The sequence below is a fragment of the Bufo gargarizans genome, chromosome 5 (genome assembly GCF_014858855.1).
Source record: "Bufo gargarizans isolate SCDJY-AF-19 chromosome 5, ASM1485885v1, whole genome shotgun sequence".
Lineage (NCBI taxonomy): Eukaryota > Metazoa > Chordata > Amphibia > Anura > Bufonidae > Bufo > Bufo gargarizans.
In genome coordinates, this window is record NC_058084.1 from 395,903,457 (window position 1) to 395,929,083 (window position 25,627).

The window sequence follows — 25,627 nt, forward strand, 5'->3', positions numbered from 1 at the left end:
GAAATGTGGGAAAAGCTATTGAGGCGCAAATGTTGTCCAAAAGAGTATAGCGGAAATTTGGGACAAATTATTGAAGTGCAAATGTGGTACAACTTGTTTAAGATTAAGCATTGAATCAAAGGAGGTGGCGCGCATCAATTAAAGAAGCATTTCAGAAATGTTATTCCCTGTCACCTATGCAGAGCAGGGGTTTATTCACGTCTAAAATTGTATAATGTCAACCCAAGAATTTAACTGAAAAATTACATAAATGTATTAACCTGTCTACTTGGTAGAGCAGGGGTCTATGACAGAAAACAATTGTTTATTGTCAGATGAAAATGTAAAATAAAAATTATAGAAATTTATTAAGCTGTCAACTAGGTAGAGGAGGGGTATATTACACCCACGAATTGGTGAATTTGACCCTAAAATGTAACAGACAAATGTTTTTTTTTTTTAGTTATAGCAGTGGTAGATTGCACCAAAAAATTGCTGAATTTCACCAGAAAATGTAACTGACAATTTAATATTTTTTTTAACCGGCCTACTAGGTATAGCAGTATTACATCACACCCAAAAATTGGTGAATTTCAACAGAAAATGTAACAGATGCTTTTTTATTGTTTAACCTGTCTACTAGGTATAGCAGTGGTACTTCACACCTAAAAATTGGTGAATTTCAACTGAAATGTAACTGACAATAAATTTTAATTTTTTAACGGACGGTCTACTAGGTATAGCAGTGGTACTATACACACAAAAATTGGTGAATTTCACCTGAAAAGGTAAATGACAATTTTTTTTATTTTTTTTTAACCTGTCTACTAGGTATAGCAGTGGTACTATACAACCAAAAATTGGTGAATTTCACCCGAAAATGTAACTGACAAAGTAGTGAAATGATATAAAATAAAATACGTACAAATAAAAAAGAAAAAAAATTGATTTATGAGGTGGAGTTCCATATGGAGTAGGAGTTTGAATAGGCGGTGGACTTAGCAGTGTAGGTGGAAGCGGCGGTGGAGGAGGACAAGGTAGCCAACACAGGTTTTTGGTTTTAATTGTATTTTTTAAAATTAGGGTACACTATAAAAGAGTGTGAAATATCCAAAATACAAGAATGAGAAATTGAGCTGCAGTATAACAATGGATGGTTAGTGCCGGTATACATGTCTATTCTGCACAACGTACGGACAAGTCCTGTGGGATCCATGCCTGGTTCATTTTAATGATCGTGTGCTTATCCACATTGGCTGTAGACAGGCGGCTGCGCTTGTCTGTGATGACGCCCCCTGCCGTGCTAAACACACGTTCAGATAATACACTGGCTGCAGGGCAGGCCAGCACCTCCAAGACGTAAAGGGCAAGCTCAGGCCATGTGCCCAAAGAGACCCAGAAGTTGAAGGGGGCAGACCCGTCATTCAGTACGTGTAGGCGTGTGCACACATATTGCTCCACCATGTTGGTGAAATGCTGCCTCCTGCTAAGATGTTCCATATCAGCTGGTGGTGCTGGTTGTTGTGGCGTGCTGACAAAGCTTTCCACATTTTGGCCATGCTAACCCTGCCTTCTGAGGTGCTGGTGGTGCCCCAGCTGCGTTGGCGACCTCTTCTTCCTCCTCTGCCATCGCCTTGTGCTTCCACTGTGCTCCTGCTGTCAGGTGGGAATGACACCAGCAGCGCGTCTACCAGCGTGCACTTGTACTTGCGCATCTTACGATCACGCTGCAGTGAGGGAATTAAGGACGGTACGTTATCCTTGTAACGGGGATCCAGCAGCGTGGCCACCCAGTAATCAGCACAAGCTAGAATGTGGGCAACTCGGCAGTTGTTGCGGAGACACTCGCTCATGTGTGCCTGGCTGCCCAGAGGCAACGAAAAGCTGTCCTCTGTGGGAGGTGTATCATCTGTGTCCTCTGTATCCCCCCCAGCCACGCACCAGTGATGGCCATGAGCTAGTTTGGGTGCCACCCTGCTGTGAACATGGTTCCTCCTCCTCCTCCATATCCTCCTCCTTATCCTCCACCTCATCATCCTCCAGAACTGTGCCCTGGCTGGACAATTGTGACCTTGGATTTGTGGGTGCAGGAACCCACCCTCGGAGCCATTTGGGAATGACTGGCCGAAACCCTACAAAATGATCCCTCTTCCTTCTCCTCCTCCTCCTGTGCCACATCCTCTTCCATCATTGCCAGGAGCGTTTTTTCAAGAAGGCATAGAAGTGGGATAGTAACGCTGAGAACGGCGTTAGTGGCACTGGCCATGTTGGTGGACTACTCGAAACAGCGCAACAAGGAACACAGGTCTCGCATGGAGGACCAGTCATTGGTGGTGAAGTGGTGCTGTTCCGCCGAGTGACTCACCCGTGCGTGCTGCAGCTGAAACTCCACTATCGCCTGCTGCTGCTCGCACAGTCTGGCCAGCATGTGCAAGGTGGAGTTCTACCTTGTGGGCACGTTGCATATGAGGTGGTGAGCAGGAAGTTACACTGCAGCGCTGACAGGCGAGCAGCAGCAGGGTGAGAACGCCAAAAACACGCACAGAAGGCCTGCACTATATGCAGCAGCTCTGACATATCGTAGTAATTTTTAAGGCATCTATGCACCACCAAATTCAGCACATGCGCCAGGTAAGGGATGTGCGTCAAACAGGCTAGTCCCAGAACTGCTACGAGATTTCGCCCATTATTGCACACCACCAGGCCGGGCTTGAGGCTCACTGGCACCAACCACTCATCAGTCGTTGTTCAAGGCCCGTTTTTAAACTGCCTGCTGTCGTTTACCCCTGGCTGTGCTGAAGTTGGTGGTGTAGGTGTTACGCTGACCGGATGAGGAGCTGGTAGAGGATGAGAACGCAGAGTAGCAGGAGGAAGCAACAGGAGGCAAACTGAAGCGCCCTGCAATCCTCGGTGGTGGAAGGACATGCGCCAAACTGCTATCTGCCTTAGGCCCAGCTGCCACTGAATTTACCCAGTGTGCTGTTATGGAGCTATAACGTCCCTGACCGTGCTTACTGGTCCACGTATCCGTAGTGAGGTGCACCTTGCCACAGATGAAGTTGAGCAGTGCACACCTGATTTTGTCCCCTACTTAGTTGTGCAGGGAAGGGATGGCTCTCCTGGAAAGTAGTGGCGGCTGCATTTCAAAGGCCAGTAATTTAGAAATGCTGGCATTTAGGGCTAGGGATCACGGGTGGGTTGGGGGTACTTCATCTTCCTCTCCAGAGTTTTGGAGATGGAGAGCTGAACGCTTCCGTGGGACATTGTGGAGATGCTTGGTGACCCAGATGTTGGTGTTGCTGGCAGATCCTGTTTGCTGGGTGGCAGGTAGCACTGTCACTCCAGAGGTGGATGATGACACAGAGACTGCAGCACAAGAAGAAGCAGTAGGTCCCAGAGACCTTTCTTAGTTTTTGAGGTGTCTACTCCACTGCAGCTCGTGCTTTGCACTTAGATGCCTGGTCAGGCAGGTTGTGCTCAGGTTGAGAACGTTTATGCCTCGCTTCAGGCTCTGATTGCACAGCGTGCAAACCACTCGTGTCTTGTCGTCAGCACATTGTCTGAAGAACTGCAACGCCAGGGAACTACTTGGAGCTGGCTTTGGTATGCTCGGTCCCTTGCTGCGGTGAGCAGTAGCAGGCGTACTGTCTAGAGGATGGCCGCTCCGCTTTTGCACCCTGCTCCCTCTTCTGCTGTGCTGGTGGCTCTGTGCAACCACTGCCTCTTCCTCCGAACTACATAGGTCACTCGCATGACCTTGATTCCATGTGGGGTCGAGGACCTCATCGTCCTCCACATCATCTTTCACCCAGTCTTCGCACCTGACTTCCTTGTCAGTCTGCACACTTTCAAAAGCCCCAGCAGTTGGCACCTGCGTCATTATCAGAGATGTGCTACGATGGTCCTCCCATGTACTCATCTTGAAAGAAAAGTGGTCTGGCATCGGTGCACTCAATCTCTTCCACTTCTGGGGCAGGGCTAAGTGGATGGCCCTGGGAAACCCTGCTAACAGAGTCATCAAAGAGCAGAAGAGACTGCTGCATGACTTGGGGCTCAGACTGCTTGGCTGATTTGCAAGGGCGTGAGGTGAAAGACTGATGGATATCGGCTGCAGGTGCCAACTGTGGTCTTTCAGCAGGAGACTGGGTGGGAGACAATGTTAAGGAACTGGATCCACTGTCAGCCACCCAATCTACTATCGCCTTTACTTGTTCAGGCCTCACCATTCGTAGAGCCGCATTAGGCCTGACCATATTCCGCTGCGGGCTCTGTCACCTACTCGCACCTGAGGAAGGGTTTTTCACTTGTGCGTGTAGCTTCACAGATCGACCACGTCCTCTCCCTGCAACAGGAACTTCACCAGCAGCACCACAACCTGGGCCACGTCCCTTATTTGACGCTCTCCTCATATTTCTCGAATTTAGGATCTTGCCTTAAATGGGTGTTTAATTAATAGTAGAATATAACGACAGTATGTAAAGGGTGTATCTCACACTACCTGACCCACAGTAGGCCTTAATTAAAGATTTCTTTGCCCAAAATGGCTGTATTTCAAATACCTGAATCAAACCCTTATATGTAAAAGGGTGTATCTCACATGGCCTGACTCACAGTAGGCCTCAATTAAAGATTAGTTTGCCCAAAATGGCTGTATTTCAAATACCTGAATCAAACCCCTGTATGTAAAGCGTGTATCTCACACGGCCTGACCCACAGTAGGCCTCAAAGATTTATTTGCCCAAAATGGCTGTATTTCAAATATCGGAATCAAACTCCTGTATTTAAAGGGTGTATCTCACATGGCCTGACCCACAGTAGGCCTCAATTAAAGATTTCTTTGCCCAAAATGGCTGTATTTCAAATACCTGAATCAAACCCTTATATGTAAAAGGGTGTATCTCACATGGCCTGACCCACAGTAGGCCTCAATTAAAGATTAGTTTGCCCAAAATGGCTGTATTTCAAATACCTGAATCAAACCCCTGTATGTAAAGCGTGTATCTCACACGGCCTGACCCACAGTAGGCCTCAAAGATTTATTTGCCCAAAATGGCTGTATTTCAAATATCGGAATCAAACTCCTGTATTTAAAGGGTGTATCTCACATGGCCTGACCCACAGTAGGCCTTAATTAAAGATTTCTTTGCCCAAAATGGCTGTATTTCAAATACCTGAATCAAACCCCTTTATGTAAAGGGTGTATCTCAAACGGCCTGACCCACAGTAGACCTCAATTAAAGATTTGTGCACAAAATGGCGGTATTTTAAATATCTGAATATAACCCAAATGTATAAAGGGTGTATCTCACAATGACCTATGCAGCAAAGGCTGCCAAATAAACTTTTTTTGCCTAAACGAGTGTTTGTTTAATAACTCAATATGGCTGCAGTATATAACCCAGGAATTTCAAACATAGTTATGCTGCAAGGCCTGAAATATTGTGTATTTTGCCCCAAAAAGGGTGTTTTTTTTTTTTTTTTTTTTTTTTTTAATTGATTTTTTTTTTTTATTGTTTTCAATTTTCCATTGCATAGACATTTCCAATGAGTAAAGTATACAACAATCCATGTGACATAAACATAGGCGAAAATCACACATTCCGAAATGTCACAATTACAATAACACAAGGGCGGTGAAGCCCAACAAGACAGGCATTGGCAAGAGAATAATGAGTCATATAAACCTTACTAAGATGTCAAGAGAAATCCAGTCTCATGAGTTGAAACGAAGGTTGTCTATAGTGAGAGCTAGTATTTGGGAGGAGGGGGGGGGGAGGGGAAGGGGTAAGTTAAAATGGATAAATAGGCCTCACTCCGAAGTGGGACGGGAGAGACGTGTCAATAGAAGAGTGCTGTTAAGCTCAGAGTCTAAGGGAAGTTTCTGTATTGCTTCCAAGGCAACCATGTGTTAATGAAAGAGGGTCTAGAATGCGACTTCCAGTGTGAAATCTCCTCTAGCCTGTATATCTGATCCACTTTATTGGACCACTGTTCAATACTGGGGATATCTGAGGATAACCAGAGGGTTGGTAACAGCAATGTGGCCGCTGCTAACAGAAGGGTAAAAAGAGTCCTCTTATATGGGCCCAGGCCTTCTAGTCCGAGTGACAGTAAGACCAACTCAGGAGAGCAGGTGAGAGATGACTGACAAATCTGGTTACATAGTTGGGTTATGTTGTGCCACCATGGGTTAATCAGGGCGCATGCCCACCATACATGTATAAAGGTTCCTTTAACTCCGAGACATCTCCAACATAGATCACTGGCTGTTTTATTGTATCTGTAGGTTTTGTCTGGGGTCCTGTACCATTGCATAAGAATCTTATAGCTATTTTCTTGGATGCGTATGCATCTAGATAACTTGTGCGGGAGAATCAGCATTTTAGAGGATTCTTGAGGTGTTAGGGACCTCTGGAGATCTTTTTCCCACTTGCCCACTATTGCTGGTTTAATAAAAGTGGCAGGGGACTTCAAGTGTTTATATACCTTGGAGATAGCTTTAGGCGGGTATCTCTTATTATTCAGCATTTCCACAAACCAGTTTGAATTCTCTGGTGGGGGGGGGGGGGGGGGGGGATTCTTCGTTTTGCTAAGTAACTCCGTTTTAATAAAGTGTAGCAGGGTGGGGTTATGGATCTGTGTCCCCAGAATTGTGCATATCTCAGAATCGGGGAGTAGACAGCCGTCGGAGTCTAGAAATTGGGTGATGGGGATCTCTAATGTCCTGATACATTGCGGGCAGCTTTCTTTCAGCTCTTTAGGGGCCAAATCAACTATGTCTTTTACAAGCAGAAGTGAGGCAAAGGGCGTCGGAGCCCCAAAGCTGGCGAGAAACCCCCCCAGGCCCTCAGGGTATTGCGTATAAGAGGGTTAGGTATGGAGCTTAGGGTCTGGGGTGGCCTGTCGGCAAGCAAGAGGGCCCTAGGGGAGGAGGGGAGGAGAGCAGTCTCCAATGATAGCCAGGATTTATATGGTGGTTCCCTAATCCAATCACCAAAAAGGGTGTTTTATTAATGAAAGAATATAAGCCCTGTATATACAGGGTGTTACTCACAGGGCCTGATTCACAGTAGGCCTGAATTAAAGATTTGTGCACCAAATGGTATTTAAAATATCTGAATATAACCCAAATGTATAAAGAGTTTATCTCACAATGACATCTGCAGCAAAGGTGTCAAGAGCCACGTCTGACTCCGTTATACCCTGGGTCAGGAGGTCGCAGCGGGTGGCTGCACGCTTTGTCTAAAGATAGCGCTGTTACTTAATGGTAGCTTTCTGTGTTTGCCTTGCAATCCTTTTTGTCTCACTCAGGGATCTGTAGCTTCTTCTCCTCAGCTGTTTCTTGTCCGGCACTCCCAACCTCCTTAAATTCCCCTCTCCCACTTCTCTGGTTGCCAGATATAGAGCTTCTGCCTGGACTTCTATACTGACCCACTGGAGCTGAGTTGCTGTTATCCATGGTTGTCATACTAGAGCATTACCCTCCAGATCCCTGTTGGTTGGTTGTTGTCGATCACCTGGGACTATATGTCCAGTATTTTGTCAGTATTGTCTGTCCTCTCCCTAGTGTTTCCCTTTAGTGTTAGTGGTGCGGACTAGTGTTCCCGCCACCCTATTCACTACTTAGGGCTCATCTTGGGGAAAGCCTGGGTTTAGGCACGTGATCAGCGTACGGGTGAGAAACCCATCTAGGGACGTCAGGGCAGTCAGGTGCCAGCCTCAAGGTGAGTTAGGGGTCACCATCTTTCCCTCTCCCTTGGACAGGGCCTTCCTTTTCCCTCCCTTTGAGTTACGTATGTGATCGACACGCCAGTCGTGATAAAAGGCTGCCAACTAAAAATGTTTTGCCCAAACGGGTGTTTGTTTAATAACTGAATTTGACAGCAGTATATAACCCTATAATTCCACAAGTGCTGATGCTGCAAGGCCTGAAAATAGTGTTTTGGGGCAAAAAAGTATTTTTTTAAAACCCCAGAAAATTATGGCTGTATTTCTAGCTTAAATTGCACACTGACTAATCCAGATGTATATTGCCAAAAAAGTGTTTTTTTTTTTGTAACAGAATATGAAAGCTGTATATATTAAACTTGAATTTAACACTTGCAGATCAGGAAAATAGTGTTTTTTGGCAAAAGTGTGTTTTTAAAACCCCAGAAAATGATGGTTGTATTTCTAGCTTAAAGTGCACACTGACTAAGCCTGCAAATGCACCAGATGTTGTAAATTGCCCCAAAAATTGGGATTTTCAATGTCCAAAAAGCTCAGATGCAGTTCTAGTGCACTAAGCTTGCATAAAATGGCCGCCGCCGTCCACCTTACTGCCTTATTAAAGTAATTATTTTTTCAGTCACTGGGCTCAGAGCAGGATAAAAAAAATGTGCCCTGCACCCACAAAACACAATGTATGTAGATTGCTGACTTAGATTCAGATTTTGAGCAAAGACTCTCTCCTATTCTCTCCCTGAAATCACCAGCTGCATCCTCTCCCTTCACTAAGCACAGCAGAGTGACGTGCAGCACTATGTGACTCCAGCTTATATAGAGGCTGGGTCACATGCTACACTGGCCAATCACAGCCATGCCATTAGTAGGCATAGCTGTGATGGCTTGTAAGGTCAGACAGTTAATGCCTGTTGATTGGCTGTTGTGCAGCCTTTCAAAAAGTGCCAAGAAAGCGCTGAACACCGAACCTAAACTTTTACTGAAATGTTCGGGTCCGGAGTTCAAAAATCCTAAAGTTCGGTATGAATCCGAACTTTACAGTTTGGGTTTGCTCAACCCTACTTGCCACACATTGACACTTCCGAAGAGTGACCCACGTTCTTGGCCATGTGAGAGTACATGGCAGGGATGGCCTTTTTTAGGAATAATGGAAGCTAGGTATCTTCATTGAGGTTGAGCATATGCCATCAGGAAGTCAGTATGTACACAAACGGATTGCTAGGCAGGTATTGTTGTTTCCTGCCCACACATTCTGTTATGGTTTACTGATGATGAAGCAGAAGAGGTGCAGGAGAAGTTGTAGTGATGATATTGATGATGATTGAGATGACCGTTTGACCTGGCTTCTAGAATGACAACGAGGAGGAAAAGAACAGTTTTGCTCACACTGCTGGCAAGTTTGATTTTCCTATGTTAGGCTACTTTCACACTTGCGTTACCGGAGAAAAACTCTTTTGTTTTTATAATAGCAATTTGCATATACTCCAGAATGTTATGAAGAGTGATCAGATGAATTGCATAGTCCTTCTTTGCCATGAAAATTAACTTAATCCCAAAAAAACCTTTCCACTGCATTTCATTGCTGTCATTAACCCCATAGGGACACGGCCTTATTTCACCTTAAGGACCAGGCCATTTTTTGCAAATCTGACCACTGTCACTTTAAGTGCTGATAACTTTAAAACGCTTTGACTTATCCAGGCCGTTCTGAGATTGTTTTTTTCGTCACATATTGTACTCCATGACACTGGTAAAATGAACTCAAAAAAATAATTTTTTTTGCACAAAATAATACCTAATTTACCCAAAAATTTAAAAAATTTGCAAATTTCAAAGTTTTAGTTTCTCTACTTCTGTAATACATAGTAATACCCCCAAAAATTGGGATGACTTTACATTACCCATATGTCGACTTCATGTTTGTAGCATTTTGGGAATGATATTTTATTTTTTGGGGATGTTACAAGGCTTAGAAGTTTAGAAGCAAATTTTGAAAATTTTCAGAAATCTTCAAAATCCCACTTTTTATGGACCAGTTCAGGTTTGAAGTCATATTGTGAGGCTTAGATAATAGAAACCTCCCAAAAATGACCCCATCTAAGAAACTACACCCCTCAAGGTATTCAAAACTGATTTTACATACGTTGTTAACCCTTTAGGTGTTGCACAAGAGTTATTGGCAAATGGGGATGAAATTTGAGAATTTCATTTTTTTGTCTAATTTTCCATTTTAACCCATTTTTTCCACTAATAAAGCAAGGGTTAACAGCCAAACAAGACTGTATCTTTATTTCCCTGATTCTGCCGTTTACAGAAACACCCAATATGTGGCCGTAAACTACTGTACGGCCACACAGCGGGGCGTAGAGTGAAAGATGCGCCGTTTGGTTTTTAGAGGGCTGATTTTTATGGACCGGTTTATTTACACCGTGTCCTGTTTCAACCCCCCTGATGCAACCCTGGAGTAGAAACTCCCTAAAAGTGACCCCATTTTGGAAACTACGGGATAAGGTGGCATTTTTTGGGGGACTATTTTTAGGGTACATATGATTTTTGGCTGCTCTATATTACATTTTTGTGAGGCAAGGTTACCAAAAATTGAATTTCTGAAATTTCATCTCCATTTGCCATTAACTGTTGAGGAACACCTAAAGGGTTAATAAAGTTTGTATAATCAGTTTTGAATACCTTGAGGGGTGTAGTTTCTTAGATGGGGTCACTTTTAGGGAGTGTTTACTCTAGGGGGGCATCAGGGGGGCTTCAAAAGGGACATAGTGTCAATAAAAAAGGCCATCAAAATCGGCCTTCCAGAAACCATGTCGGTCCTTTCCTTTTGCGGCCTCCCTTTTACTGATACAGCAGTTTACGGCCACAAATATGGCATTTCTGTAAACTGCAGTATCAGGGTAATAAATATTAACTTTTGTTTGGTTGTTAACCCTTGTTTTGTTACCGGAAAAAACGGATTGAAATGAAAAAGTGCCAAAAATTGCGTTTTTGGCACCGTTTTATTTTTTTTTTATTTATTTTTTTTTAACCGTGTAAATCTGGGGGGTTAGGTCATGGGATATTTTTATAGAGGAGATTCTTACGGACGCGGCAATACCTAATAAGTCAACTTTTTTTTTTACAATTATGTTTTTGACTATATTATCCTTTTTCATACAAAAATAAATTTTTTGTATCTCTAAAGTCTAGGTGTCATTTTTTTAATTTTTATTTTTTGTCCGATTATCTTATGTGGGAGCTCATTTTTTGCGGGACGAGCGGATGTTTTTTTTATCACTTGCTATTAAATTTTTTGTTATGTTTGGTGACAAAAAAATGGTTTTTTTGCACATTTTTTTTTTTTTGGACCGTGTTAATCTGGGGGGTTGGATCATGGGGTATTTTTATAGAGGAGATTCTTACGGACGCGACGATACCTAATAAGTCTAATTTTTTTACATTTATTTAGGTTTTAGACTGTATTATCCTTTTTGATACAAAAAAATAATTTTGTATCTCTAAAGTCTGTGTCATTTTTTTTTTTTTCTTATCCGATTATCTTATGTGGGGGTTCATTTTTTGCGGGACGAGCGGACGGTTTTATTGGCACTATTTTGGGGGCTATATGACTTTTTGATCGCTTGCTATTAAACTTTTTGTTATGTAAGGTGACAAAAAAATCATTTTTTGCACCTTTTTATTTTTTTTCCTTGACCGTGTTAATATAGGGGGTTAGGTCATGGGGTATTTTTATAGAGGAGATTATTACTGACGCGGCAATACCTAATATGTCTACTTTTAATAAATTATTTTAGTTTTTTTGGGTGTCTCAAGTCTGAGAACCAGTTTTTTTTTTATCCGATGTCAGTCCTAAATTGGGATATAAATTTAGTACTCCATGGAAGTGTGATACTCCCTGAAGCAACCAATAATGCAGAGGCCCGGATGATCGGGGCACGTGTCACATTGAGTTGTGGTGTCCTTCCATATCCTCCTCCTGTGACACACTCTGCACCTTTTTTGGGTTCGTCCCTTCTTTCCAGTATGGGGGACCACACCTGGAAAGTGTTGGCCAGGGACGATCCGGGCGCCTACAGTTCCCGAGGTACTCCGGCCTGCTCTTTCCCGGTCCGAAAAGATCAGGGCCTTGAGGACTGCCTCATCGAACTGGAGGAATGTCCCTGTGCTGCCAGCGCTTCGGGATAGTACAAAAGAGTTTTACATGGCAACCTGCACCAAGTAGACCGCAACTTTTTTGTACCATGCCCGGGTTTTGCGCATGGCGTTATATGGCTTGAGGACTTGATCAGAGAGATCAACTCCTCCCATATACCGATTGTAGGCGACGATACAATCGGGCTTGAGGACCGTTGCCACGGTACCTCGCACAGGGACAGGGGTGATGCCGTTACCATGAATTGTGGACAGCATAAGGACATCCCTCTTGTCCTTATACCTGACCAGCAACAGGTTTTCAGTGGTAAGGGCACGGGTCTCACCCCTGGGGATAGGTACCTGGAGGGGGAGGGCAGGGAGGCCGCGTTGATTTTTCCGCACGGTCCCACAAGCGAACGTGGATCTGGCGGCAAGGGACTGGAACAAGGGGATACTGGTATAAAAGTTATCCACGTACAGGTGGTAACCCTTATCCAGCAGTGGGTACATAAGGTCCCACACAAGTTTCCCGGTAACACCCAGAGTGGGGGGACATTCTGGGGGTTGAATCCGGGAATCTCGCCCTTCGTATATACGAAATTTGTAAGTGTACCCTGAGGTACTCTCGCAAATTTTGTATAGCTTCACGCCATACCTCGCCCGCTAGGAGGGCACATACTGGCGGAAAATGAGTCTCCCCTTGAACGCAATGAGAGACTCATCAACCGCGACCTCTCTTCCAGGTACATAGGCCTCCATGAATTTGGCCCCAAAGTGATCGATGACCGGCCGTATCTTATACAGACGGTCATGGGCAGGATCACCTCAGGGGGGACATGCTGCATTATCGGAATAATGCAGACATTTCCGGATGGCCTCAAACCGGGAGTGTGTCATGGCCGTACTGTAAAGTGGGGTCTGGTAGAGGACGTCCCCACTCCAGTACAGCCTGACACTGGGTTTCTTGACCAGGCCCATATGCAGCACGAGGCCCCAAAATGTCCTCATTTCGGCTGCACTGACCGGCGTCCAGCCACCGGGCCTGGCCAAAAAGGAGCCCGGGTGTTGAGCGACGAACTGTTGGGCGTACAGATTCGTCTGCTCCACCATCAGATTTACCAGTGGGTCACTGAAAAAATGACGAAAAAAGTCATATTTAGTGTAGCCCACTGTGGAAATCTGGATTCCTGATTGGCCTACAAAATCAGGAATCACAAGCTCGTATCGCTCTGGGCTACACCAGACAAGTTCACCGGCAGGGTGCTCCGGTGGATTTAACTGGTGGGCCGGGAAACCAGTACGAGCCCCAGAGCTGCTCGTACAAGGCTGGGCCACAGGGTCCCTAACATGGCGGTCCCCCTGCTCTGCCTGGCGGCGTCTCCGCCGCCTTGGGGGCTTATCATCTTTGCTAGATGATGAGGAGGATGCGGATGACAACAGGAATGTGGGGTCATCCTCATCCTCACTGGGACTCTCGGAGTCGGAGGCAAGCTGGGCGTATGCCTCCTCGTCCGGCAGGCCATAGGGGAGTGTGTGTCTGCGTGTATATGTGCGTGTGTGGAAATCTTTATTTTGTGTGCGTGTGTGTGGGGGCACGGGTGTTCACGAGCTCACCCTAAAACTAAAAAAAAAAAAAAAACTGACTAAAAAAAAGGCAAAAAAATTTGAAGAAAATATTTCAAAACCGCTGATCAACCGTCCGAAGTTGACAGCGGTGGGGTGTGCGATGCGCTAACAGTGGCCAGACGCTAAGAGTGCCGGCCACATTCAGCGTACACAAAAAAAAAATCCTGCACCCCAAAAAAGTGTGGGGGGGGGCAAGTGGCAGCACCCCTGGGGGGTCTAGGGTCACACAGCTGTGCTTTGGACCCCAGACACCCTAACTAGGGTGATGCAATGAAAAGTTAAAAAAACTAACTTTCCCTTTTTTTTCCCTGCCTAACCCAAACTTTCCCTAGCTGTCCCTATGCACCTGATGGCGGGTGCTGGGGCACAGATCGGGGTGCTGGCAGCTGTGGCAGACACGTGCAGGCAGCTCCTCTCTCCTCCGGCTCCGGAACACAAAAGGAGGAGGAGAGGAGCGCCTGCCTCTTTTGAATCTGCCGCCGGACCGTCCACTGACCAATCAGAAAGCGATCCTGAGTGGTGATGTCACCATCACCACCCAGGATCGCTGGATGGTGATTGGTGGAGTGAAATCACACCACCATCACCATCCTGTTCCGGGTTAACGGGTCTTCAGAGACCCGAATAACCCGGAAACGCAGAAAACCGCAGGTCTGAATTGACCTGCGGTTTTCTGCGATCGCCGACATGGGGGGGTCACAGGACCCCCCGGCGCATTTGCCCCAGGTGCCTGCTCAATGATTTGAGCAGGCACCGGGTTCCGATCACCGCCCGCCGAGCGGCGGTGATCGGAACCATTCATGACGTACCGGTACGTCATGTGTCCTTAAGTACCAGGACATCATGACGTACCGGTACGTCATGTGTCCTTAAGAGGTTAAAGTACCTGCTAAGATCATTTCAGTAATCGTCTTGTTAACTCAGGTGAGAATGTTGACGAGCACAAGGCTGGAGATCATTATGTCAGGCTGATTGGGTTAAAATGGCAGACTTTACCTGTTAAAAGGAGGGTGATGCTTGAAATCATTGTTCTTCCATTTTTAACCATGGTGACCTGCAAAGAAACGCGTGCAGCCATCATTGTGTTGCATAAAAATGGCTTCACAGGCAACGATATTGTGGCTACTAAGATTTCACCTCAATCAACAATTTATAGGATCATCAAGAACTTCAAGGAAAGAGGTTCAATTCTTGTTAAGAAGGCTTCAGGACGTCCAAGAAAGTCCAGCAAGCACCAGGATCATCTCCTAAAGAGGATTAAGCTGCAGGATCGGAGTGCCACCAGTGCAGAGCTTGCTCAGGAATGGCAGCAGGCAGGTGTGAGCGCATCTGCACGCACAGTGAGGCGAAGACTTTTGGAAGATGGCCTGGTGTCAAGAAGGGCAGCAAAGAAGCCACTTCTCTCCAAAAAAAAACATCAGGGACAGATTGATCTTCTGCAGAAAATATGGTGAAGGGACTGCTGAGGACTGGGGCAAAGTCATATTCTCCGATGAAGCCTCTTTCCGATTGTTTGGGGCATCAGGAAAAAGGCTTGTCCGGAGAAGAAAAGGTGAGCGCTACCATCAGTCCTGTGTCATGCCAACAGTAAAGCATCCTGAGACCATTCATGTGTGGGGTTGCTTCTCATCCAAGGGAGTGGGCTCACTCACAATTTTGCCCAAAAACACAGCCATGAATAAAAAAATGGTACCAAAACACCCTCCAATAGCAACTTCTTCCAACAATCCAACAACAGTTTGGTGAAGAACAATGCATTTTCAAGCACGATGGAGCACCATGCCATTAGGCAAAAGTGATAACTAAGTGGCTCGGGGACCAAAACGTTGACATTTTGGGTCCATTGGGTCCATGGCCTGGAAACTCCCCAGATCTTAATCCCATTGAGAACTTGTGGTCAATCCTTAAGAGGCGGGTGGACAAACAAAAACCCACTAATTCTGACAAACTCCAAGACGTGATTATGAAAGAATGGGTTGCTATCAGTCAGGAATTGGCCCAGAAGTTGATTGAGAGCATGCCCGGTCGAATTGCAGAGGTCCGGAAAAAGAAGGGCCAACACAGCAAATACTGACTCTTTGCATAAATGTCATCTAATCGTAAATAAAAGCCTTTGAAACGTATGAAGTGGGTGTAATTATATTTCACTACATCACAGAAACTGAAACAAAGATCTAAAAACAGTTTAGCAGCAAACTTTGTGAAAACTAATATTTGTGTCATTCTCAAAACTTTACTGACTGTACATTACTTCAAATTTCCACCAAATCTGCTTCATATCAATGCTATTCTGATATCTCTAACAATGGATATTAAACCATGGGTTATTGTCACCAAGGATACCGTAATCCTTGGTGCTTTAATCTGCATTAAAACTAGGTTTAGGAGTTATTTACTTAGAGGGGTTGTGCGTCCAGTACATATTGATGACCTATCCTCTGGATAGCTCACTAATATCTGATCATGGGGCTCTGAATCACGGTACTTCTGCCGGCCAGTTCTTTAGAGAGGAGGTGGCGCTTGTACGAGCACTGCTTCCTCTTCAAGATTACACTGAGCGTCATGTAGCTTGCAGCACCAGCACAGTGTAATTACAAGTGAATGGGATAAGCGCTTGAAATTACACTGCACCACTAAGACTTATGAGACGATTCACAGTGTAATCTTGAAGAGCAAGTAGTTCTCACACCAGTGGCACCACCAGCACAAACAGCTGATCGGCAAGGGTGACGGGAGTCAGACACCCGCCGGTCAGATATGGATGGCCTATCCTGAGGATACTGTAGGTCATCAATATGTACTGACTGCACAACGTCTTTAATATAATGTGGATTTATTTTAAATTATCATTATGATAATCATTATTATTTTTGTCTATGTGGGGAAGTCATAAAAAATGTTCTCCAAGTTGTCTTGATGGCCTTTAATACGTTTTTTAAATGTATACCCATGTAAAATAATACCTTTATGAGGCTTGTTAACTATGCTTAATATACGTCCTTTCCTTTCAGCTTCAAGTAACATTTCTGGTTGTTCATCAGGCTTTGAAACTGAAATACCCAGGTAGGTGATGGGTGATGAGTGATGACTAGAGTTGAGAGAATCGAAGTTTAAAGTGGTAACGAATCAGATTTTTTCTAAAATGGCTGCTGCACACGTTAAAAAGAGGAAATAAGAAGCTCGGGAATGAGGGAAGTTATTCTATTGCACCTTGCTGCACTTATTGGGGTTAAAAGGTGTTATAATACTACAGATTTTAGGTTATTCACATTCTTTCATACATAATTCAATTAGTTTTGTGTAATTGGGGTGAAATTGTAGCTTGATACTACAGATTTGATGGTGTTCGCATTCTTATGCATAATTCAATCGTTCTTAAATGTTGAATTGCGGTGAAATTACGGTATGATAGTACAGTTGTTAGGGTGTTCACATTCTTTATAAGTAAGTAAATCCATTAATCCTTAATTGTCAGCTTGCCATTAGACCTCTAGACCCCAATCAGCCCCCCATTAGACCTCAAGACCCCCATTAGTACTCCAGACCCCCAATCAGACTCCCAATAGACCTCCAGACTCCCAAGCAGACCCAAATTAGACCTCAAGACCCAGAATCAGACCTCAGACCAGACCTCCAGACACCCAATCAGACCCCCATTAGACTTCTAGCCCCCCACTAGACCCCCAGACCCCCATTAGTCCTTTAGACCCCCAGTCAGACCCCCATTAGACATCCACACCACCAATCAGACCTCCAGACCCTCAAGCAGACCCCCATTAGACCTCCAGACCCCCAAGCAGACCCCCATTAGACCTCCAAACCCCCATGCAGACTTCCAGACCCCACATATCAAACCTCAGATCAGATCACCCCCACTTTGTCAGACTCCACCCCATTATATGACCTCAGATAAGACCCCCATTAGATCTCTTAGACCTTCAGGCCCCCATATAAGACCCCCATTAGACCTCCATTCCCCTACATCAGACCCCCATTAGACTTCCAGACCCCATTAGTCGTCCAGACCCCCAATCAGACCCCTAATCAGCCCCCTAATCAGCCCTCCATTAGACCTCTAGACCCCCCAATAAGCCTCCCTTTAACCTCCAGACCACCATTAGTCCTCCAGACCATCAATCAGACCCCCATTAGACCTCCAGACTCCCCATCAGAACCCCATTAGACTTCCAGACCCCCCCCCAATCAGCTCCCCATTAGATCTCTAGACCCCAAATCAGAGCTCTATTAGACTCCAGACACCCATCAGACCTCCAGACCCCCAATAAGACCCCCATTAGACCTCCAGACCCCATTAGTCACCCAGACCCCCTTTACACTTCCAGACCCCTAATCAGCCCTCCATTAGACCTTTAGACCCCCAATAAGCCCCCTTTTAACCTCCAGACCACCATTAATCCTCCAGACCATCAAAAAGACCCCCATTAGACCTCCAGACTCCCCATCAGACCCCCATTAGACTTCTTCCAGACCCCCCCAATCAGCTCCCCATTAGATCTCTAGACCCCCATAAGTCCTTCAGACCCCAGACCCCCATTAGACCTCCAGACTTCCAATCATCCCCCATTAGACCTCCACACCCCAAATCAGACCCCCATTAGTCCTCCAGACTCCCGATCAGACCCTCATTAAAGCTCCATACCCCCAATCAGACCTGCAGACCTCCAAGCAAACCCCCATTAGACCTCCAGACCCCCAATCAGCCCCTATTAGACCTCCAGACTCCCAATCAACCCCCCATTAGACCTCCAGACCCCATTAGTCTTTAGACCCCCAGTCAGACCCCCATTAGATTTCCATACCACCAATCAGACCTCCAGACCCCCAAGCAGACCCCCATTAGACCTTCAGACCCCCAAGAAGACTTCAAGACCCCACATATCAAACCTCAGATCAGATTACCCCCCCTTTAGATCTCCATGTCAGACTCCGTCCCAATATATAACCTCAGCTAAGAACCTCATTAGATCTCTTAGACCTTCAGACCCCATATAATACCCCGTTAGACCGCCATTCCCCTACATCAAACCTCGGACCAGATGTCCAGACCCCAAATCAGAGCTCCATTAGACTTCCAGACCCCCACCAGACCTCCAGACCCACAATAAGACCCCCATTAGACCGCCATACACCCAATCAGCCCCCATCAGACCTCTAAACCACCAATCAGCCACCCATTAGACCTCCAGACCCCATTAGTCATCCAGACCCCCAATCAGACCCCCATTAGACTTCCAGACCACTAATGAGCCCTCTATTAGACCTCTAGACCCCCAATCAGCCCCCTTTTGACCTCCAGACCACCATTAGTCTTCCAGACCATCAATCAGACCCCCATTAGACCTCCAGACTCCCCATCAGACCCACATTAGACTTCCAGACCCCCAAATCAGCTCCCCATTAGACCTCTAGACCCCCGTTAGACCTCCAGACTCCCAATCAACCTTCCATTTGACCTCCAGACCCCATTAGTCCTTTAGACCTCCATACCACCAATCAGACTCCCACCAGACCCCCAGAACCCCCAATCACACACCCATTAGACCTCCAGACCCACAAGCAGACTTCCAGACCCCACATATCAAACCTCAGATCAGATTACCCCCATCTTTAAATCTCCATGTCAGACCCCGCCCCAATATATGACCTCAGATCTCTTAGACCTTCAGACCCCCATATATGACCCCCATTAGACCGCCATTCCCCTACATCAGACCTTGGACCAGATGTCCAGACCCCAAATCAGAGCTCTATTAGACTTCCAGACCCCCACCAGACCTCCAGACCCCCAATAAGACCCCCATTAGACCTCCAGACCCCCAATCAGCCCCCCATCAGACCTCCAGATGCCATTAGTCGTCCAGACCCCCATTAGATCTCCAGACCCCAATCAGCCCCCCATTAGACCTCTAGACCACCATCAATCAGGCCCCAATTAGACCTCCAGACTCCCCATCAGACCCCCATTAGACTTCCAGACCCCCCAATCAGCTCCCCATTAGACCTCTAGACCCCCATTAGTCCTTCAGACTCCAGACCCCATTAGACCTCCAGACTCCCAATTATCCCCCATTAGCCCTCCACACACCCCAATGAGACCCCCATTAGACTTCCACACCCCCATTTATACCCCCATTAGTCCTCCAGCCCCCAATCAGGCCCCATTAAACCTCCATACCCCCAATTAGACCTGCAGACCTCCAAGCAAACCCCCATTAGACCTCCAGATCCCAATTAGACCTCCAGACAACCAATAAGACCTTCACACCCCCAATCAGACCCTATTAGTCTTTCACACCCCCAATCAGACCCCCATTAGTCTTCCACACACCCAATCAGACCCCCATTAGTCTTCCACACCCCCAATCAGACCCCCATTAGTACTCCAGACCCCAAATAATACCCCCATTAAACCTCCAGACCCCTATTAGTCCTTTAGACCCCCAGTCAGACCCCATTAGACCTCCATACCACCAATCAGACTTGCAGACCCCATTAGACCTCCATATCACCAATCAGACTCGCAGACCCCCATTAGACCTCCATACCACCAATCAGACCTGCAGACCCCCATTAGACCTCCATACCACCAATCAGACCTGCAGACCCCCATTAGACCTCCATACCACCAATCAGACCTGCAGACCCCCATTAGACCTCCAGACCACCAATCAGTCCTCCAGACCCCCAAGCAGACTTCCAGACCCCACATATCAAACCTCAGATCAGATCACACCCCCCTTTAGAGCAGAATAGAGCGAGCAGGGGCTCTTTACAACCCCCATTAGATCTCTTAGACCTTCAGACCCCCATATAAGACCCCCATTAGACCGCCATTCCCCTACATCAGACCTCAGACCAGACGTCCAGACCCCAAATCAGAGCTCCATTAGACTTCCAGACCCCAACCAGACCTCCAGACCCCATTAGACCTCCAGACACCCAATCAGCCCTCCATCAGACCTCTAAACCACCAGCCACCCATTAGACCTCCAGGCCCCATTAGTCGTACAGACCCCCAATCAGCCCCCATTAGACCTCTAGACCCCAATCAGCCCCCTTTTAACCTCCAGACCACCATTAGTTTTCCAGACCATCAATCAGACCTATATTAGTCCTTCAGACCCCCAGACCCCCATTAGACCTGCACACCCCCAATCAGACCCCCATTAGACCTCCAGACCCAAATTAGACCAAAATTAGATCTCCAGACCACCAATAAGACCTCCAGACCCCCAATCAGATCCCTATTAGACCTCCAGACCACCATTCATACCTCCAGACCCCCAATCAGACCCCTATTAGACCTCCAGACCCACAATCAGACATCCATACCTCCAAACAGACCTCCAGACCCCACATATCAAACCTCAGATCAGATCACACCTCCTTTAGATCTCCATGTCAGACTCCACCACAATATATGATCTCAGATAAAAATGCTATTAGACCTCCAGACCCTCATTAGACCTCTTAGATGCAACCCCCATTAGACTGCCGTTCCCCCACATCAGACCTCAGACCAGACCTCCAGACCCCAAATCAGAGCCTCATTAGTCTTTCAGACCTCACCAAACGTCCAGACCCCCATTAGACCTCCATACCCCCAATAACACCTCCAGATCTCCAAGCAAACCCCCATTAGACCTCCAGACCCCAATCAGACCCCATTAGACCTCCATGCCCCCAATCAGATCCCTGTTAGACCTTCAGACCATGAATCAGACCCCTATTAGACCTCAAGACCCCTATTCAGACCTCCAGACCCCACATATCAAACCTCAGATCAGATCACATCCCCATTAGACCTCCATGTCAGACTCCACCCCAATATATGACCTCAGATAAGACCCACATTAGACCTCCTCCAGACCCCCATTAGACCTTCAGACACCCATATATGACCCCCATTAGACTGCAGTTACCCCACATCAGTCCTCAGACCAGACCTCCAGACCCCAAATCAGAGCCTCTTTAGACCTCCAGACCCCCAATCAGATCCCCATTAGACCTCCAGACCCCCAATCATGCCCCCACTAGACCTCTAAACCACCAATCAGCCCCCCATTAGACCTCCAGACCCCATTAGTCCTCCAGACCCCCAATCATACCCCCATTAAACCTCCCGACCCCCAAACAGCCCCACATTAGACCTCTAGATGCCCAAACAGCCACCCATTACACCTGCAGACCCCCATTAGTCCTCCAGACCCCAAATCAGCCCCCATTTGACCTCCAGACCCCAATAAGACCCCCATTAGACCTCCAGACCCCACTAAACCTCTAGACCCCCAATTAAACCCCCATTAGACCTCCAGAGCCCCAATCAGCTCCCTATTAGACCTCTAGACCCCTAATTAGCCCCCCATTCGACCTCCAGACCCCATTAGTCCTTCAGAACCCCAATCAGAACCCCATTAGACCTCCAGACTCACAATCAGACCCCTATTAGACCTCCACACCCCAATCCAACGCCCATTAGACCTCTAGACTCCCAATCAGACCCCATCATACTTCCAAACCCCAAATCAGACCCTAATTAGTCCTCCAGACCCCAAATCTGACCTCTATTAGACATCCAGACTCCAAATCAGACCCCCATTCAGACCTCCAGACCCCACATATCAAACCTCAGATCATATCCCCATTAGATCTCCATGTCAGACTCCACCCCAATATATGACCTCATATAAGACCCACTTTAGACCTCCTCCAGACCCCCATTAGACCTCTTAAATGCAACCCCCATTAGACCTTCAGACCCCCATATAAGACCCCCATTAGACCGCCATTCTCCCACATCAGACCAGACCTCCAGACCCCCAATCAGCCCCCAATTAGACCTCTAGACCCCCAATCAGCCCCCATAGACCTCAAGACCCCCATTAGACTTCCAAACCCCAATAAGACCCCCATTAGATGTCCAGAACCCCAATCAGACCTCGACTCCCAATCAAACCCCAATTAGACCTTCAGTCCCCCAATCAGACCCCTATTAGACCTCAGAACCCCAATCAGACCTCCAGACCCCCAATTAGACCCCATTAGACATCCACACACCCATTCAGACCGCCATAAGACCTCCAGACTTCAAATCAGACCCCCATTAGACTTCCACTGACCAAATACTAACCGCAAATTAGTGATCCCAGTCTTTTAAATGCAGAGCTCATGCATACAAATTAAAATATACTAAAATAGCACAAAATGCGTTTGTTACTGTGTTGGTTAGATCTTGTAGTCAACATAGGCGTGCGCACGGGGTGTGCTGGGTGTGCCTGGGCACACCCTAATCAAGCCTGCTGTCCGGCAAATACTAATGAAGAGCTTCCATTTTGTAAGCGCTCATTAATACCAGAGGACCAGGAAGCAGTGAACACTATGTACTTACCCCTTCTTAGTCCTCGGCTGTCGGCTGTGCAGGGCTGCGCACAGTGTGAGGCGCTTTGTGACGTCACGCTAATGAGGCATAAGGGCTGATAATGGGGGTTAATGAGGCATAAGAGGTGATGATGAGGCTAATGAGGCATAAGGGCTGATGATGGGGGCTAATAAGGCATAATGGGGGCTAATGAGAGGCATAATGGGGGCTAATGAGAGGCATAATGGGGGCTAATGGCATAAAGGCTAAATATATATACGTACGCACGCGGTGTGTGTGTTTGTGCTTTAGAGTGCACACCCTAATGCAATTGGTTGCACACACCTATGGTAGTCAATTGATATTAATAGAAGCACATTATTTTATCAGTTTATTCATTTATTTAATCTTCTTTGATATTGTAACAGATTTTAGTTGTACTAGTTATGTTAGTGAGATATTAGGTTCAGCCACATATAGTCTGTTTGACCACATATGTCAGGATATAGTAGGGTAGTTTCTGCATTTATGGAGCAATTAGTATATTCATAAAGCACTCACCGCACTCGTGCGGCCCCCAACGTTTTCTGTGCGACACTTGGCATGTGTGCCTAGCACATACTTTGTTCAGAAAGCGCTCAAATTATGAATGTAGCGCTTAGTGCTACGGCACTTGTCTACCCTGAAGTTTGACAATATGTCCGTGTTACTCACTGTTCGAATATATCCTGTAGGAAAGCGCAAGGGGACATCATTGACGGAAGATATGTGTCACCGAGGTTCCTGGCCTCGGTGAGGTAAGAGACGGTAATTTTAAGTGTCAACGGCATCTAGGGCTGACTGACACTATTGGTTATTTAGTGTGGCTGTAAAGCCGATCCAGGACGGCTCTTACTGGGAGCAGCCAAAGTGCAGGGTGGGTGGCTGTTCCCCAGGTTCCAGGCCGGGATTTGGTTAGAGATATAAAACCCAGCCAGCAGTCTCAGCTGGGTGTGGATTATCCTCCATTTCACAGTGGATCTGTGGAGTCTCTGTGGTTTTAGATCCTCATGATGTGTGCCGTACTAAAGGGCTGAGAGCCGCATTGCTGGAAAACAGGCCCTAAAGCATGTTGGGGACTGCTACTGCCAAAACCGCTGACAAGGGGAATGTTTTTTGTTCTGTGGACATGCCATGGTGTGATTGAACACCAAGACGACAAACTGTCATTATTTATTTATGTGTGAATAAACACTGCACTGTTTAAGTCAAAGACTATGTTTTTGCCTCTGTACTGCGTCCGCTAATCTGCCTACCAGAGCAAATCCCCACAGTCCTTTCAGCTTACTCGCTCACGGCTCAGCTGCACAGGTCTTTGTTGAGGCGTTCCCCGCTAGACCAACACCTTCGCTGGCTGTAATCTTCTCCATCAAATTCTCCCTGGTGCATGCAACATGAATCTTCCGGGACGCCGGTACTTGATGATAGATTATGACTATAGTCATGCTTCTAAGTTTCCGTTCACACTGTCTTCATATAAGCCAACATAACCGCCACTAGATGCGTTTCGGACAAAGTCCTTCCTCAGTGATATAAAATTCAGAATTGAATAAAATACTGGACCTAACACTAGATCTTTAAATAGTGTTAAGTAAGATCAACTATCTGGGCTGGACCACTACTAGACTGAGTATCATTACTTCCATTGTTTAATCAATGTCTTTAATTTTTTTCTTTGGTTCTGCAAAGATTTATAAAAAGGTTTTTATAATTGAAATAAAGACAAAAACTATAGAATAAAAACTAAAAAAACTAAAAAATAGTAATAGTGATAGTAATATGTATATAAAGATATGTCTATAAAAAAAAAAATCTTGGATATCTGGAAAACTTGTTCATTGCGTAATGTAGACATAACTTTATATACATATTACATATTACTATATTCTTTTTATATATAAAAATATGTTTTTTGTTTTTTTTGTGCTGAAGGGTGGTCAGCAGGCCAGGCACTAATTAGTTGGTGAGCTTCCTCAAATCAGAAATTACCTAATTCACATTAACCTTAAAGTAATAGTTTGTAATAGATTAAGAACCCACTCCAAACAACTAGGTTACTGGAACCTATTTACTGTTTATTTTGGATTAGTGAAGAACATTTAGAATACAGCTTGTAAGATGCAGTGTGTTGACATCAAGTGCATACATTAGAAATGGACCAGGAAGATTTTTAGTTTTCATGTGACATTTTTATGCTTTACATTGATACATATTTTTATTTATTTTTACTTTATTAGATTTACCCAGAATTTTCTTATAATTGGTTTTGCCTCATTCATCTTCAGTTTTTTACAAATGTGGACATTTATAATCTCTGCAACAAGACAGACTATGAGGATCCGGCAAATGTGTTTCAGTTCTATCCTTCATCAGGAAATGGCTTGGTTTGATTCATATCAGATTGGGACTCTGAACAGTAGACTAACAGAGTAAGTAGGTTAAATGTTTTGGGATGTTTAGTTGCAGTTGAACAGTGTCCAACGGTATAAATATAAATGTCTTTTTATAATCAATACTCTGTTGATGCATGAACCTTGTAATATTTGATCCTCAACAAGAACAGAATACCAAAAGTCAAACATGATGGTTGTAGTTTGATGGGACCAAAATTTTATTTGAGTAGACAACCATTATAATAAGACAGACAGTACTTATACTGAGAAACAGTACAGGTAACACATCTCAGTTTTATGCAACATGCTCAAGATTTGAAAGATAACGCTACATGTGATTCATTAG

General features: G+C 45.7%; 1 protein-coding gene across 4 annotated transcripts in view; it reads left to right on the top strand.

Annotated features, from left to right (window-relative positions):
* LOC122939270 (ATP-dependent translocase ABCB1-like) overlaps positions 1–25,627 on the top strand; it is a 403,390-nt gene that overhangs the window by 53,141 nt on the left and 324,622 nt on the right. For all 4 annotated transcript variants that reach the window (XM_044295338.1, XM_044295337.1, XM_044295339.1 and 1 more), the window contains 2 exons: positions 16,482–16,533; positions 25,126–25,317. In XM_044295338.1, the coding sequence (XP_044151273.1) occupies positions 16,482–16,533; positions 25,126–25,317 (244 nt within the window). The remainder of the gene's footprint in view (positions 1–16,481; positions 16,534–25,125; positions 25,318–25,627) is intronic.